This window comes from Antechinus flavipes, chromosome 4 (genome assembly GCF_016432865.1).
Source record: "Antechinus flavipes isolate AdamAnt ecotype Samford, QLD, Australia chromosome 4, AdamAnt_v2, whole genome shotgun sequence".
Lineage (NCBI taxonomy): Eukaryota > Metazoa > Chordata > Mammalia > Dasyuromorphia > Dasyuridae > Antechinus > Antechinus flavipes.
In genome coordinates, this window is record NC_067401.1 from 86,534,103 (window position 1) to 86,552,341 (window position 18,239).

At 34.4% G+C, this 18,239-nt stretch overlaps 1 protein-coding gene across 6 annotated transcripts in view; it reads right to left on the minus strand.

Moving 5' to 3' along the window:
• SDCCAG8 (SHH signaling and ciliogenesis regulator SDCCAG8) overlaps positions 1-18,239 on the minus strand; it is a 282,059-nt gene that overhangs the window by 73,411 nt on the left and 190,409 nt on the right. For all 6 annotated transcript variants that reach the window (XM_051993493.1, XM_051993494.1, XM_051993490.1 and 3 more), the window contains one exon: positions 16,625-16,756. In XM_051993493.1, coding sequence (XP_051849453.1) covers positions 16,625-16,756 — 132 coding nt within the window. The remainder of the gene's footprint in view (positions 1-16,624; positions 16,757-18,239) is intronic.

Genomic DNA, 18,239 nt, shown 5'->3' on the forward strand with positions numbered 1-18,239 from the left:
AATAACACACTTTGTCAAAGACCTTATCAACATCTAGGTTAAAATAGATGCTGTTCATGATATCATGGAAAAAGGACCTGAGTTAAGTCCATTTAAGACACAAACTCTTTAGGTCTGTGAACTTTTTCTACTTTTTCAGTCTTCTTATACTTTTATCCTCTCCACATACTCTACTATCCGTTGACTCTGGTCTACTTGTTGCTTTTTTTTTTTTTTAACATGATGTTCCATTTCCAGGTACCATCCCTTCTCACCTATTCCAAATTGCTTTCCAGAATAATCAGCTCATTTCACAACCCTACCAAATATTTTTTAAGTTCAAGTAATTCCACAGCACCCCCAACACAGACCACTCTCATCTTTTGTGATTTTTGCCAATTTGCCAAGCATGGTATAGCTTTAGGGTTATTTTGATTTACATTTGTTATTGTTAATGATTTGAAGTATTCTTTCTCACTTGGTTTTCTGCAAACTGTTTCTATTCCTTATTGAGTTAAGAAATTAAAATTTCCCCTTACTATGAAAAGTATATAATCTATTTCTCTTTTAAATTTTACATTATGATCTTTAATATTAAGGGAATGTAGTTCTTATAAATTTATTGTAAATTAATGGTACAAAATATTGGTTTAAATCTTATTTCTGCCAATCCACTTTTTAGTTGTTTGTTTTTTTCCCCTAGCATCTTTTATCTATCAGAATGGTAGTTCTTTCCTATGTTATCTGTGGTTTGGAGCTAATCCCAACTTTGACTCATTTAATTCAATTATTTTTTATTCTAACTTTTCTAATTTGTTCCACTGCTCTTCTTTTCTTTCCTGTTTTGTTTGTTTGCTTGTTTGTTTTTTGTCTTTGCATGTCGTTTTGATAATTTTTTTCCCTGAGGCAAATGGGGTTAAGTGACTTGGCCAGGGTCACATAGCTAGGAAGTGTTAAGTGTCTAAGACCAGATTTGAACTCAAGTCCTTCTAACTTCAGGGCTGGTACTCTATCCACTGTGCCATCTAGCTGCCCCCAGGTTTTGTTTTTCTTATGTAGAAATGCTATTGATTTTTGTGGGTTTGTTTTCCATGTTTCCTTTATTGAATTTAATTTTCTTCAATAAGTTTCTTGGCCAATTCTGTAATATTTTCTAAGTAAACCTTCATGTTATCAGAACACATAGTTCTTCTATGTTTTTCCCAATTTACGCTTTAAGTATCTTTGATTTATTTATATTGCCAGCAATTCTAGAACTACATTAAATAACACAAGGCATCCTATCTTTATTCCCTTTGGTTAGCAATGAAACTTCTAAAACTTGTGTCTACATTGCATAAATTGCTAGCTTTTATTTTAGATAGATGCTTTCATTATATTTTAAAAGATTCCTCTATGTCTATACTTGGTAGACTTTTTAGCTAGTGTTGCATTTTGTCAAGGTTTTTTGGTAACTATTGATATAATCGAGTGATTTGGGGTGTTTTTGTTTTGATATGATCAATTATATTCTTTGTTTTTCTACTTTTGAATCATATCTGTGTAACAGATACATATTCACCTTTAATAAAATGAATGATTTTCAGGGGGTTGATTATTGTAGTAAAATGTTTTATTTCTAATTTCTATAAACAATTTATATGACAGGTATTAATAATTTATTTAAAAATTTGAAAGAATTCTGTAAATAAATATATCTCAAACAAGGGTTTTTTTCCATCGAGTAGTTTCTTTGAAGTTAGTTTAATTTCCATTTCTAAGATTAAGTTTTTAAAAATAAAAATATTCTTTTCAAAGTCAAAATAATTATTACTTTGGACTCTTTCTCCTCACTTACTATTATTACCAAACAGTTCACAAGGTTTACTGGCTCTTTCTCCATAATACCTCTCACAGCAGTACCCTCCTTCCTTTCATTCACTCAGTCAATACCTTCTTCACTCAGGCATTATAGAATGCCTCTCACCTGGACAATAATAATAGCCTCCTAATTGATTTCCAAGCTTCAGGTCTTTCCCTTTTCATGCTATTTCTAAAGCCCAGGACTAATAACCTCACTTTCCTACTCAAGAAGCAACTATGGATCCCAATGGCCTCTAGGATAAAATTACAAATTCCACAGTTTGATACTTAACGTTCTTAAACAATGTGGTTGCAGTCTATATTTCCAGGAATATAGTATTCCCGGAATATATAACTTCTTTACAATGTCTATATTCCAATCAAATAAGTCTCCCTTGTTGTTTCACCATACACATTTGTAACTTTTAACAAAGTATGTATCCCCTTCCTTTCTTACTTCTTCATCAGAAGCCTTTGTTTCAAGTCAGGTGTTACTTTCTACAGGAGGCCTATCGTGATCATCATTTTGGCTATGATATAATTATTATTTTTCTTTACTCTATGCATTTAGTATTTTTGTTCTTTTCTATGCCCCCAAGAGAAAGTACACTCTTCAAAAGCAATAATTTCGTTTTTGTCTTTCTAATTAGCTAAATGTCAGGCACATAGCAGGTTCATAAATAAATGCTTCCTGTATGTATGAAGGAAAGAAATTTAGTTTGCTTCCAGTTTTTTTTTTTTTAATTACAGATAATATTGCTAGGAAAATTTTGAAACACATAATTCTTTTTTGGTGTTTGATAGCAATGTAATTATTAGTTCAAAGAGCATGATTATTTTTCTAATTTTTACTATACTCTCCCCAAAATTTAAAATTCTATCAGCAATGAATGTCAGAGTACATGTATCTCTACACCCTGGTCAGCATTTTGAGTTATGAACAGGGTGTTAGGAGGGATTGCTATCCAACCTGGTATTTATCCAAGCATATTTTATTAATTTAAAAAGTAACAGCTTTTTTTTCTGGGCTATCTTGGGAGGAAGGGAGAACACACCTAGGTGTGTGTGTGTGTGTGTGTGTGTGTGTATAAAATATATAGCCGGGCTGTCTTGGGAGGAAAGACAGAACAAGCTAGATATGTATATGTATACACACACACATATATACATACCTAGCTGTGTTCTCTTATACACAACTAGGTGTATTCTATCCTTTCTCCCAAAATAGCCCAGATATAGATAGATATAGATATAGATATATGAAAATAACTTGATAGTTTAAAAGAATGGCATATAAGGCTAAAAAAAAAAAGAGGTATAGAATCATTTAAAAACAATTGTAATATTTGTGATTTTTCCTTAGTCTTTACTCCAAATTGAACAGTCCACATTTTACAGAATTTTCAGTTCAAGCATTCCCATGAAACTTAAATCTATATTCTTAATTGTAATATAATCATGCATGCTTGATAATGTCTTTCTTTTAAGATTTGAAAAGAACCTCAGAGGCCATTAAGTCCAATCTGCTCATTTCACACTTGAGATTCAGAGAAGTTAAGAGAATTTTTTACAGTCCCATAGCAGTAAGCACCAGAAGAAGGATCTGCACATAGACTATGCAGATTCCAAGTGCAGCACTACACTCTTACCATTACAAAATTCTGCTTCATATACTGTTTTTTAATGCTATAGGAATAAACTTTCAAGAATCCTAAAATACTTGATTTTTTTCTTGCAGAATGTACTGCCCCTCTTGACAGAAATAGAAACCTGAGACAAATGGAGTGGCAATGAGTCACAGAATCAAAGTATCCCCAAATTTTAGATGGATGCAGGTTCATCTCTGAGATAAAAGTCTGAATTAGAATAGGCCAGGGTGCCCAAAAGCTAGTCCAAGTCCACTCTTAGTTTGGACTAGTTCTTGATCTACAATCTGCAAGTGCATTAATCAGTTCTTGGATCTAGCTAGGGATAAAATATAACATGGCCTTGTAACCCTCATTCAGAGGCAATTTATATTTCCATGTGAGATAAGGGAAGTATAATCAATCCAATCTTTCATCTACCCACCCATACATTCACTCATTCATTCATTATCCATTCATCTAAGGATTCTAAGTAAAATGTATGTCACTATCCTCTCTTACATTTAGGTAACTATAAACTCGATCACATACTCTTAAAGCAATCCTAAAAGATATTGAGAGAGCTGGTGTAAGCTTGAAAAGAGTAACTCAAGATATATAGAAACCTGATGATATAAATGGTAATGATTAACAATTCTATTGTGACATAAAAAACACTATCCATTTTTGTGAAGACATTAGGCATAAAAAGAGCAAAATGGTTTGCCTAATGAAACAAAGAAAACAAGTTGAATTGGGCAGTGGGAAGAGGTAGTAAGAGAGAGAGAGAGAGAGAGAGATGATAGATGGAATGACATTCTCCATGGCCATAAAGAATGTTACATTGGATTAGCTCCATGAACAATCTTCTATTTTGTTCCCCAAAGTGGCCTTAGGGGATTGTTCACGGCCTTTCATGACACATCCTCATAGGTTAGGAGATATCTACAAATCCCTTTAATAACCAGCTATAATCCATTAATTTCTCTAAATCCTCTTTTGAGCCTGTTTGGCTTTTCCACCTGTATGAGGTCTCATAGTAACAGATCCTGCAGTGACTTTCTGCAAGGAAACAACTTGTTTCCCACTGGTAGTCAGGGACATTGTGCACCAGAGCAGGCCTGGAAGGTCACTTTACATTCTGTGTGGAAGTGACTTATACATAGTAGACAAATAAAAAGATTTGACCATATAGTTTCTAAGGCCTCTTCTAGGACTTAATCTACGAAGTATATTGTACTGAATTCTTCAGGGTGAACAATGGCCTCCCCTCAGCTCTCTAGTAAAGAACTCCTGATGTTGATTGGGAAATGGTGTTATAGGTGTGTAACTGTCACATGATGGTTGGACTATGACTTGCCCATTAGTAGAAGCATTTGAAAACTATGCTGAAAGGCCTTCCGTAGATTTAATAGGAAAACTGGTCCTAGGAAATTCAGACTTTTGCCATTATTTAAAGCTGACTTGTCTGATTTTGGAATTCCCTCTGAAAGTAATCTACTTCTCATCTGCCTCAGTCCCAGCTGAACTCCCATCCTGACCATATCTCATTGGGACATTCTTTTCCATCTCCCTGTTTTCCTTTCCCTGTTGGATTGTTCCTAAGAAGTCTTGTAGTCTGGAAAGAACTGGGCAAAACTAAAGGCATAAGATCAATGTGAATATCAATCAGCATAAAACAGACATTGCTGTGAATCAGGAGACCCAACTACTTTCCTGTGTAATAGACAAGTCATTTAACATCTCTTGGTCATATTTTCCTTTTTTAAAATTAAGGGACTGAGCTGCTGGATATTTAAGGGACTCTTCCAGTTTCCAAATATACAAGCTAGTTATCCTGGAAAGACAAAGCTATTTAGTATTCTTTTCAAACATTTGTTTCATTTAGAGGAGTGACAAAAGAATAAAATCTTTAAGAAAAATATTTTTATTATAAGCGTTAGTAATTATATATTCTTTGTGTGTGAGAGAGATAATTGGGATTAACTATATATATTCTTATGAAAAATAAAATAAGGGGCAGCTAGGTGGCGCAGTGGATAGAGCATCAGCCCTGAAGTCAGGAGTACCTAAATTCAAATCTTATCTTAGACATTTAACACTTCCTAGCTGTGTGACCCTGGGCAAGTCATTTAACCCCAACTGCCTCAGCAAAAATAAACAAATAAATGAATAAATAATTTATCTGGATATTTCAAAGTTGAAAAAAAAAACCCTAAAAATCAACCATTTCCTAATTTCTTACAGTTAACAAGACTTAAAGTTTGGCTGAAAAATCTATGTCCAAGAAAAAGTAAATGGCATTTTAAGCCAACTCATTTGAAGCTTTTACTGATTTACTTTTTACAATTGCACTGCAACTTATAGAATGCAAGAGTTCTGGGAATAATAACAGAAAATGCCAAAAAAATTCTAAGTGATTTCTAGGTGAAAGCTTCATTGGTTTTGAACAATTCTTTTTCAAAGGGAGCATATAGAAGGAAAAAATAAACCTAAAGAAACAGAAATAGCTTTGTGCAAATAGGAAGCAGAAAAAAATCATAATCAAAATAATGAGTCTTTCTGGAGAAGGTAGTTTCTTGAACAAATGTGTTTCCAAATCATCAGAAAATTATTAGTGATATCTTGCTTTAAATGATGCATGACTTGCATAATTCTTTTCATTTTAATTATGAATTAGACAGAAATATTTCTAACATGCCCATTATGCTAACTGGATTCATGTACAAAGGCAAGAGGCTCAAATAAAAATATACATTAGCTTTCCAAACAGCCATTTGCCATTTAATTTAGTATGACAGTGGGAAAATATAACATAAGTGTAATATTCAGTTTATATCCTGTCTTGGATTGTATATCATCTTCAAGTTTGTTTTATGATTCAGCTATTCCAAGAGGCTGAAAATATGTCATTAAAAATTAATGTGTTATCTTACACAAACTACATTACAAATATTTTAAAATGGGGATATAAATAAAAAAATAATAAAAATAGCAAGCCAATTAATACTGAAGAGGGAGAGGAGGGATAAGAGGAGAAAGAGAAGAAAGAACGAAAGGGAATTTGGAGGGAGGAAAGAGAGAGAGAGAGAGAGAGAGAGAGAGAGAGAAATTTTAAACATCCGGTTTCTATTCTAGAACATGTATGAAAACAGACAGCAGAAGCCAAATATGAGCTCAAGCTCTGACAGGATTTGTTTTCTTTGTTTCCATTATTTTACTCCATATTGCCTAATAATATTTCCTCTAGCATGCAATATTTTCCAAATAACACTACAAAAAATCAAAATTATAAATAACTGGTAGCATGAAAATGCTGAATTCTGATTCTGTTGACTTCTGCTATAGGCTTTTCTGCAATGTAGAATAATGTAGAGATGAAGAATTCCCATTTCAGTATCCCATTTTCAAAGCCACACAATTGTGGGGAACAACCTTCTCCTTCGTCCCCCGTACCTTCAACCTCTTTTCCCAACCATGACCTCATTAGAGAATTTTTTCCTTGAAAGCAATGTAAAATACTAGTCTGAGTAATAAAATTTTAGTCTATTTCAAAATAGCAATAATAACCGAGGACTGGCATAATTTTTCAGCAGCAGAAGTGCCAAACACATCCCACAATCCTACATCAATGCTTTTTCTGAGCTTGCTTTTGTTATAAAGATCAGGATATATAAGATAGAATGGTACTATCTACTTTACTCTATTATCTCCTTTTCTGTGGAAACTGGGAAACTGAGTGAAAATCATATTCTTATCAAACATAGAGTTATGGTGACATAGCTGCCTCCACAACAAATTAAAACACAATGGAGTCATTCCATGCCAAAGATAATAAGGGAACTATTTTCAAAATAGGAAAGATTTGGTTAACACAGATTATAAAGATACCTCTTTGCATTAGAATGAGTGTCCTTCTTTATTTCATACTAATTATTTTCTATAGAATTTAAATTGTACATAAAATTATAATTGCTAGCTTAATGTAAATTGATTGTCCCAATTATTGAGAAAGGATCTGAATTTTAATGGTCTCTTTTGCTGGACAGATGCCAGGCAAATCAGCAAAAATTCTAAATATCTCTGACTGTGGAGATATAGCGGAAGCAGTTATACAGAGAAGGAAGGATAGTTTGGCTGCTTATTTCAAATGAGCAAGCTTTTGTCAGGGATGAGAAAATCAGCCTAACTTCCTCTGATAAAAGACTCTTTGACACAGTTACTTTGGGGTAATTTAATTTCACTTTGAAAGACAGCTAAATCATGTCACTGGAAGAACAGGTTTTTGTAGCAATGATAACTACCTATTTGCAAAGCCAAATATTCTTTCTATCTACTGACTAGGTTAGCCATGAAAAATCTGCCCTTTCTCTTAAAGATAGAACCCATATAAAATGAGGCACATATTGTATAATGTAGACATGGAGGAGGCAGGGTTGTTACAGCATTTCAATGGAAGGTGCAAACACAGCCGAACCTCTTGGCTCAGAGTTCAAGCTCAACATATCTCATTTTTATAAATCCAATGTCTACAAAGGAAAATAAATCTCCGTCTTATTTATAGCAGCAGGAAAGAGCAGACTCCGGTTGTCTTGTGACCCAGATGGTTATAACATTTTTATAGTTAAATTACAACCACTGATGCCTTAGGGATAGCTACATCTGCCCCAAATCCTGTAGGATCCTCTTATCCTTAGTTACCAGAATCTTTATATATATATATATAAAATACCTCTGCTTAATGATGTGATAAACTCTTTAGTGCATACACATGTACCACAAAACTACAGGATAATTTTTCGAGGATGATGGAAGCTGAAAAGAGATGTTTTAAATAATATTTCAACATTTAAAATAACCTCTCTTCTCTCCTAGAAAAGCATAGTCGAGATTATAAATTCAGATTCAGGGGACTAAGAAAAAACTCCTATTAACCTATTTTGCCTGAATAAAGTTTTCAAAATCCTAAAGAGCCAAGTCAAATATTTAATAGTTTTATAAAAGTAAAAAAGTGAACTATTACTGAGAATCATGAAAGCAATGAGAAAGTAAGAGACATAGACTTAGAGATGCAACCAGTAAGAATAATTGTCTCAGAAGTTTTGCTTTATTGTATTCCCTTTTTCCTTGATACTGGTTTTTGTTTGTTTGTTTTGTTTTGTTTTGTTTTTTGGTGGACACCACACATTATTAAGCTGGTACGGAAGTTTTCTAGAATACTTGTCCAAACTGATCTAACCCTAGCTCACACACGTAATTTTCTTTTCACTAAGACTTTATCCTTTATGAAAAGCAAAGTCTACTCTTAGTTTTTTGATAATCAAAGGTAAATTTAACTCTAACCTCATTTTTCTCAATATGAAAAGTCCCATGGATATTTCCTCCAACTTCAGCTACCAGAAAATACAGAGAAATCCATAAAAATTATCTCTGCTTTATGATATATGAGAAATCACTTAGTAATATCATTAATATATACTCAAATCTATACCATGGATCTTATTGTGGGTTTATGGGATCAGGTACTAAAAGCTCATGTTTTTAAAAGAGGTTTTAATTTTGAAAGATCTCTACTTATTTCCTTGAAAAGCTGGGAACAGTAAGAGATCAAATGATATGAAAATAGGGAAGGGAAAAGACACAAAAGATACAGATAAATTTGGAAAACAACATAATAATACAACATAAATTGTACATTTGGCATCTAAATACTAACTAATTCAATGTTCTGCCCCCACAATTTGAAAAGGACAGGCTGGTTGAGTTCCATTTAAGCAGCAAGTGTCAGTAATATATCATTTAGATGGATACCTATTTTATTTCAATGTCACATTTGGCTAGCAACTAAGCATTACAATTTACATTTTCTAGAAAAGAGTAACTGAAATGCCACTTTAATGCTTTCTTTTATGAGATGCCTTTAAAAATAGCTTTTTCTAATCAAACTAGTACATTTTCCTTCTGCAATAAGAAAAGCACACAACTCTCCATTTCTTTTATAGAAATTCTATTCCCCTCCAGGAAAATAGCTTTTAAAAAAATAGCTTCTAATCTCAGAAGAACTTTTTGGGATCAAAAAGAGATGCTCATCTAAAACTGAAATTAATCTATATAAATCTCTATCAGCATCAACTTTGCATTCCATGGTTAAGAAAAACAAGATCTAACTTTTTACTTCTTTTTCATATATATATGCCTTCTACTAAATAGACAAAAACTAAATAAAGCATTTGTGTTGTTTTTTTTTCTTCAAGAGTAGCTAGACATCAATTAGTCTATTCAAAATTCCTTTTTTACAATAAGGGAAAAAAATCTTGGTATACTCCACAGTATGACCCCATTACTTCTAATGCAATAGATATGCAATAAGTACTTGATTTGGGAATTTAAATCTTATGTGGCTATCATAGTAGAAACCAAACCAAACCAAAACAAAACAAAAATCACCAATCTACATTGAAGCCTTTTCCAGAAAAAGCCACTAGCATAAACCCAAATCCAGGTGCCATGATTTTCTGAGCATATTACTTAGAAGTTAGTAATTCTCTCTTTTTAATTGGCCAAAAGCTTCCTGACACAACTATACCTCTTTCCTCAGAAAAGTGAAAAATACATGCATGAGATAATTAAGTTCAAAAATGCTGTCTCTGTCTCTGACCATATCTTGGGATGCTTCAAAAATTTCTAAACATTTCAATCAACGTGCCTTCATTAAGTATCTGCCTGTATTAGCCACAAGGTGCAAAAAGACTAAAAGAGGAAACAATCCCCATTCTATTTATGTTCTTTCGCTATAGATCTCTCCCTCTGTGAAAATCGACATTTCAATGTCACAAAAAAACCCCCAACAAATTTTAAGAAGGAAATAATCAAATACACAATAGTGTATTCAAATATCTTTCAAATTCAAAAATATTTTTAAAATCTAATTTTCATGTATTTCATTAAAAAAAAAAAACTCACAAACTAGCAAACTTCTGCCTGAAAAGAAAGAAAAACCTAAAGGCTAGGCAAAGTTCTGACATGGGGCAGCAACACTATGGGGGCATGAGCATTGGAACCTCAGACTTTCCATTTGATTGATTGGCTGCTATGATTCTGGACAATTCATTTATCTATTCTTGTTGGTCTCAGTTTTCTTGTGTATAAAATAAAAGATTTGGGCTAGAGTAGCTTTAATCTATGGTACTAAGAATATAACATATAATTCACATATATGTAGTGTTTTAAGGTTAATAAAACATTTTTTAATCACTACACTTTAACTCAAGATGCTGCAAAAGTATAGTTCAAGGAGGGTGCTCTGAAGTCAGCTCTATTTGGCTTGTGAGAGCCAACTGTTAAGTTTTCAGAGTGGACATTTTTAATTCAGAAATTGGCAAATGCTACAAAGTCAAGACTTGATTTATTCTTTTGTTAATAATGAAGATTACATGTAAAAATATGTGTGAATACATTTTTGTTCCCAGAGAGTTCTGTTGCTAAACATTTATCAGCACATTCTTAATTATATCCCCTTTTAACAGATGAAGAAACAAAATCCAGAAAAATTAAATGGGTTGTCCTTATAGTCATAAAGCCAGAAAAAGTTCAGAGCTAGGATCTGAACCAAGACTCCTGAAAATACATTTAACATCCTTTCCATTAAACTATGTAGTGCCATAGGACACTATGTAAAATCATCTGATTATTATTTATGGTATGTGTGCAGTCATCCAAAAACATTTATTTAGCATTGACTACAAAAAATCTAGCATTAGTCATTAAGAACAGAAGGAAGTAAAACATAGCTTTTGCTCTCAAAAATCTGAAAAGAAAATTGCAATTTAAAAAGAAAATGACTCCTCATAGATCCACATACACACATGAATTCAGAGAACACCTAAGTAAATGCACCTGAAATTCTGTGAATGGAGGAATGGAATAAACTGGTCCAGGATTTGTCAAGGAAGTGAATTTCAAGTGGAATTCTGGAGGAAGAAGAAAATGAATCAGTTCAAGATTGGAGAGCATGGATTTCACAAAAGTGCTTTTGGCTAAGATGGTTGCCTGAAGGAAAGACAGACTACTAACTAGCTCCCATGTGCTTGCTCCAGCAAAACCTTAAAATTTATAGCCAACTAAATAATGATCAAGAAGTCCAGCGAAAACCCATAGTGTCTTCTGCCTCAGAACCACACAGAAGTCTGATGGCCTTAGGAAAAGGGGCTGTCATAAAATGAAGCCTGCCTTCTGCTGCAACCAGAGGAGGGCCAGAAATATGTACAGCCTATGAGAACAGGTGTCTGGAGGCAAAAAAGAATGAAGGGACCCCTTAAGAAAGTCTCAGAAAACCCCAGGATGAGAACCTTGGATGGCTCAGAGAGCTGCAGCCCCCAACTCAATGAGAGAGGAAGCCCTCGGACTGGGACAAAGGAAGGCAAAGTTATGTAAGGTCCCTAATACTTTGCCCTGAAACACCAGATTCCTGACCATTCTAAGCGTTAAGCCTCAAGATTCAGAGTAGCCCAACTGATAAATAGTCAATGGATATGGACAATTTTTAGATGAAGAAATTAAAACCATTTCTAGTCATATGAAAAAAAAAATGTTCTAAATGACTATTGATTAGTGAAATGTAAATTAAAACAACTCTGAGCTATTAACTCACACCTCTAAGATTGGCTAAGATGACAGAAAAGATAATGATAAATGATCTAGGGGATGTGGGAAAACTGGGACACTAAAGCCTTGTTGGTGGAGATGTGAACTGATCCAACCATTCTGGAGAGCAATCTGGAACTATGCCCAAAGGTCTATCAAACTGTGCATACCCTTTGATCTAGCAGTAGATCTCTACTGGGCTTGTATCCCATTGTTATCATAAATGAGGGAAAAGGACCTCACATATGCAAAACTGTTTGTGGCAGTCCTTTTTGTAGAGGCAAGGAACTGGAAACTAAGTGGATGCCCATCAGGTGGCGAATGGCTAAATAAGTTATGGTATATGAATGTTAGGAAATAATACTGTTCTATAAGGAATGATGAATGGGATGATTTCAGAAAAGCCAGGAAAGACTTATATGAACTGATGCTAAGCAAAGTGAATGGAACCAAGAAAACATTGTATACAGAAACAATAAGATTTTGTGATGATCAACTGGACTTGGCTCTTCAACAATGAAGTGATTCAAGGCAATTCCAAAAGACTTGTGATGGAAAGAGCCATTTGCATCCAGATATGGAGACTGAAAGTGGGTAAAAGGATGTTATTTTCATCTTTAAAAAAGATTTAGAGACTTCTAATCCTAAGAAGTAGAGAACAATTCAAGAACCTCGGGTACGCAAGGTAAAACCAGGCAGAGTTTGTAACCCCAAAAGTGATACAGATGGCAGAGGTCTGCCCTGGTGCAAAATCTCAACTCCAGAACTAAAGTTGGAGATTTGAGTAAATCAAAGAAAACAAGCCCAGTACCAAAAATTATTGCAAATATAGAAATTCCTTGAAAAAAGTTTTTTTTTTTTTAACCCCATAAATCTGCAATTAGATACTCAAAAGGGGGGGGGGGAGATTTTTCTATAGATCTACACAAATACTCAAAAGAAATGAAGCAAGAAATAACAAATATCTTAAAAAGGAAAGTGGTAAATCTTACTCAATAAAAAATATGCTCCCTACAAATCAAAACAAATTTCCTTATTCTGAAAAAGGGAGTAAAAAGGGAAAGGACTAGAAACCAAGAGAGTATCTTAGATTGTCTTGTACAATCAGTGAATGGTTGAAAAAAATTTGGTCCTATGAAGGTAATGGAATACTACTGTGTCCTAAGAAATGATAGAGTCAATTTTATAGACTCTTGGGTAGCATGAACTGATGCAAAATGAAATGAGCAGAACCAGGAAAATAATTTATACAAGGACTACTGAAGTGTAAAGAAAAACATCTTTAAAGGTCTCAAGAATTCTGATCAATGAAATGACCAATCATGTCTCTAAAGGACCTATAATGTGTTTTTCACCTCCAGACCAAGAAGCAGTAGACATAGATGAAGACATATATTTTTGGATATAGTCACTGTGTGAATTTGTTTTGCTTGGCTATGCTTATTATTTTAGAAGAACTGTTCCCCTTAACTTTTTATTATTTCGTTGAGGAAAAGGAGAAAGGACGGGTTTAGCAATACAATAGTGATTGCCTAAAACATAAGGACTGTTGGAAGATTTTTTTTTTTAATGTTCTCTTTTAAAGAGAACGGAACTACAAAAGGAAGCACAAAGTAGGATGGTTTCCAAAGTAATATGTAGATGTCATATGTAAGAGGCTCTGGACCTGAACCTCCTGGTGTGAGTTAAAGACTCCTTTGTGTCAGGACCCACCTTAACCCAGGATTCCTGGATTACCATGCTAGCAATGCTGACGTGGGGGAGCCTGGCCGGGGGCGGGGGAGGCACAGAAAGGATGGGCTCCTCCTTCGGGGAGGAATTGGGGAGGAGTCTCTACCCCGATTGATGAACGACAGGTGGAGGGAAAAGAACTATAAAAAAAACGGACATGGGCCGGTTTGGGGAGACACGGCTGACTTGTAACATCAATAAACATCACTGTGTTCTATCAACCTCGGCTCTCTGTCTGGTGATTCCCTCCTTCCGTCTCCACGAGGAGGGCCGGAGACGTCCGAAGCCCCATCAGGCTCGGGGAAGCTGGAAGAGGCAGTCACTGTTGAGGTTCCCTGCGACCTGGCCCGGCCCCCAACAGTCATATACTTTTAAAAAAACAAATGGTTAGAAATGGAGATTCACAGTTTAATAGAAAATCCTCTATTTTCTGCTTTACAAAAATGTCCTTTTTTTGCTATTTAAGTTCAGAATAAAAAAAAATAAAGCATCACACAAGGAAAAAAAATGATCTGAGAGTACCTCATGAAGACTGGGAATGACACATACAAGATGTAGATAACTGAAATAATCCTTAGGAAGTAAGCCTTTGATATTGTAAGATTTCATCAGTGTTCAAGATGGAATATGACAGGAGATGAACACAGTTTAATGTGGGGGCTGGGCAGGGAAGAAAGCAAGGGCTTCAAGGAAATAAGAAACCATAGAAGAAATCTGTGAAGTTCATAACCAAAGACTAGTAATCAATGGCTCAGTGTCACCAGGAAATAGCTGAGAAAAACTGTGACAGATGTAGGTAACATGCTGAGAGGAGTCTCACAAGAACTGATCTGAGATAGATATTATTTACTGCTTTTATCTATGATATGGATTAAAGAATTGAGAATATGCTCATTATGAATGCAGGCACACTAAACTGGGTGAAGATGTTAACAGCTCAGAAGACAGAAATAGAATGAAAAGTGACTGTAACAAATTTGATAAATTATTCACCAAAAAACCCAAGATACTGTTCAATACTTTAAGTGAAATATTACAAGTTAAAAATTCAATAAACTTTGGGCCCAGAAATAAGCTACACAAATCTAAATGGGACATGATAAGCATAGCATAAATCCTATTCTTTTGGTGCAACAACGATACTGTATGAAGATGTATTCAGATGGAAGTGAATTTCTTTAACAAAGATACCTAACTCAGTTTCAATTGATCAATGATGGACAGAAGCAGCTACACCTAAAGAAAGAACACTGGGAAATGAATGTAAACTATTTGCATTTTTGTTTTTCTTCCCGGGTTATTTTTACCTTCTGAATCCAATTCTCCCTGTGCAACAAGAGAACTGTTCAGTTGTGCACACATATATTGTATCTAGGATATACTGCAACATATTTAACATATATAGAACTGCTTGCCATCTAGGGGAGAGGGAGGGAGGGAGGGGAAAAATCGGAACAGAAGCGAGTGCAAGGGATAATGTTGTAAAAAATTACCCTGGCATAGGTTCTGTCAATAAAAAGTTATTATAAAATTAAAAAAGATGGGAAATGGGAAAACATGGACAAGAATCAGAGGAAGAGGAGGAGGGTAAGGTGGTAGAAGTAGTGGGATCTATATCATATATCTACTGATAAAATCATGAATTCATCAAGATTGAAGATGCAAAGTTGAAATTCAACACAATCCTTGGTCTTAAGAAGTTTATAAACTAATTAGGGATAGAACATCCAAAATATATTATGTAACATTACTTGGAAAAATATTACATATGTAGCAGAAGTCAAACACTTCACCAATAAGCACTGATTGGTGTCAATATGCCAGCCACTATGTTAAGCACTGGAAAAATAGCAGAAAAGATTCGGGGAGGAAAGAGTTACTTTTACTTGGGAATATCAGGAAGCTCTTATAAAAAAGGTGACATACAGATCAAATTACTATTAAGTAATTTTAAGTTTTGAGAACATGGACTAAAAAAGTCTTTTGATATAATCTAAAATGACTTATTTATTTGGGGGGCAAGCAGAATTAAATGACTTACTCAAAGAATCACACAGCTAACAAGTGTCTAAGGCCAGATTTGGACTTAGGTCCTCCTGACTCTAGAGCTGATGTTCTATTCATTGTATCTCCTTGCTGCCCCATAATAACTAATTTAAAAGAGATAATATGATAACAATAGCAAAAGTTTATAGTTCCCTTAAAAACTTATGTTACCTTACTGAACTTCATAACAAATGGGACAGAGAAGTACTTTATACATTTTTCACCATTTTGCAGATAAGGAAGTTAAGTGACTTGTTTTTGACCATAAAGGTACTAAATATATCAGGTGGTATTTCAACTAAAACCTTTTTGCTCTACCCACTATCCCCCTCAAATCAAAAGCATGCTTGTTTAAAACAAAACATACATGCTGAATAAGAAAAGTAATTTCTGGTCCATTTCAAAATGGTGTTATTCCATCAATTATTCATTGGCAAAGAACATAATTTGTTCAATGAACAACCAGATAAATAGTAAAAATCAATCTACAAAAGCAATGCATATTGAGTATTATTCTAAGCCTTCAGTGAGTGATGAAAAACAAAAATGGAATTCCTATTGTAAAATAGGAAAAGAATAGCCTACGCATGGACAAGTTTATAATCAAATCATAGGCAATGATGATATAGTGCCTTCTTTTAAATATTATTCCAACCATTCTTCAAATATCATTTTGTTTTCTTCAAATATCATTTTGTTTTCTCCAAATATAATAAGGGCAATATAAGGCATAGGGATTGATTAATAGAACTCAGTACCTTAGCTTCATTCTGTCATGTATTTTTCCATGCTGGATACATTGATCTTCCAATTCATTATTTCGTTTCTGCAGCTTTTCAAGTTTGTCTGTCATGTATTTGTTTTCATCATTAAGCTGGGAAACTTCACACCTAGAGACATAAAATCAGAAAAAGGTGGTTCTAGCTAGTTATGGCTTCTACAAATACTCTCCATGTTAACATACACTCCATAACTTAAAAGAAGCAAAAAAAGTTTAAGTCAATTAAAAAGCCCCACCTGAGCAGATGAATGATAAATCAGAAATATTAGTGGAAATTACAATATTTACTGAAGTTCTTTGCAGTTGTAAAGATAAGAACACGTTGGAAGGATGGATGAATGGATGAGATACTAAAATCTAAAAGCCATTGGTCCTGACAAAAATACCAGATGTCATCATGGCTACATTTCTTCCTTTTATATTTAGCTAATAAGTGTCACCTAATTTCTAAAGCATTAAGTTTTGAAACTCATTCATCAAACATTAGTAGTTCTCATGATAATGAACATTTTTAAAAAGTTTTCTTTTAAACAGATTCCTGCCTTGGGGCAATCTTCTTTGGAGAATTCATTAAACTCGAACTATTCATCTAAGTCACAAGAAGAATTTAGATTTGTCCTGGACAAACAACCTATGAATGACTTCCTCTAGCCAATCTTTTACCTTTCAACCACAACCCCTAGTTTGAGCTATCCCATATTCATGAAATTATCTCTTTTCCTATCTATCATATAATAGTTATAGCATACTTTTGGGCAGAACTGAGATAGTATTTTCTGTTTAGGGAACTCCCAGTGAAGTAATGCCTTCTAATAACATACACTGGCAACTCTAGTGCATCTTAATGGGGCCAGCACAGCCTGGGGGACAGGCAGCTGATTTCTGGAGTCAGGAAGACTTTGGTAGGAGACCTGTCTCTGACACACCTTGGCTCTTTGATCCTGGTCAAGTGGTTTAACTTTTCAGACATCAAACAGGTCTTTAGGGTTCTTTTTTTTTTTTTTAATTTTATTTAATAATAACTGTTATTGACAGAATCCATGCCAGGATAATTTTTTTACAACATTATCCCTTGCACTCGCTTATGTTTCGTTTTTTTCCCTCCCTCCCTCCACCCCCCCCCCCAAGATGGCAAGCAGTCCTATATATGTTAAATATGTTGCAGTATATCCTAGATACAATACATATTTGCAGAGCCGAACAGTTCTCCCGCTGCACAGGGAGAACTGGATTCAGAAGGTAAAAATAACTCGGGAAGAAAATCAAAACTGCAAATAGTTCACATTCATTTCCCAGTGTTCCTTCTTTGGGTGTAGCTGTTTCTGTCCATCATTTATCCATTGAAACTCAGTTAAGTCTCTTTGTCATAGAAATCCACTTCCATCAGAATACATCCTCATACAATATCGTTGTCGAAGTGTATAATGATCTCCTGGTTCTGCTCATCTCACTTAGCATCATTCCATGTAGGTCTCTCCAAGCCTCTCTGTATTCATCCTGCTGGTCATTCCTTACAGAGCAATAATATTCCATAACATTCATATACCACAATTTACCCAGCCATTCTCCAATTGATGGGCATCCATTCATTT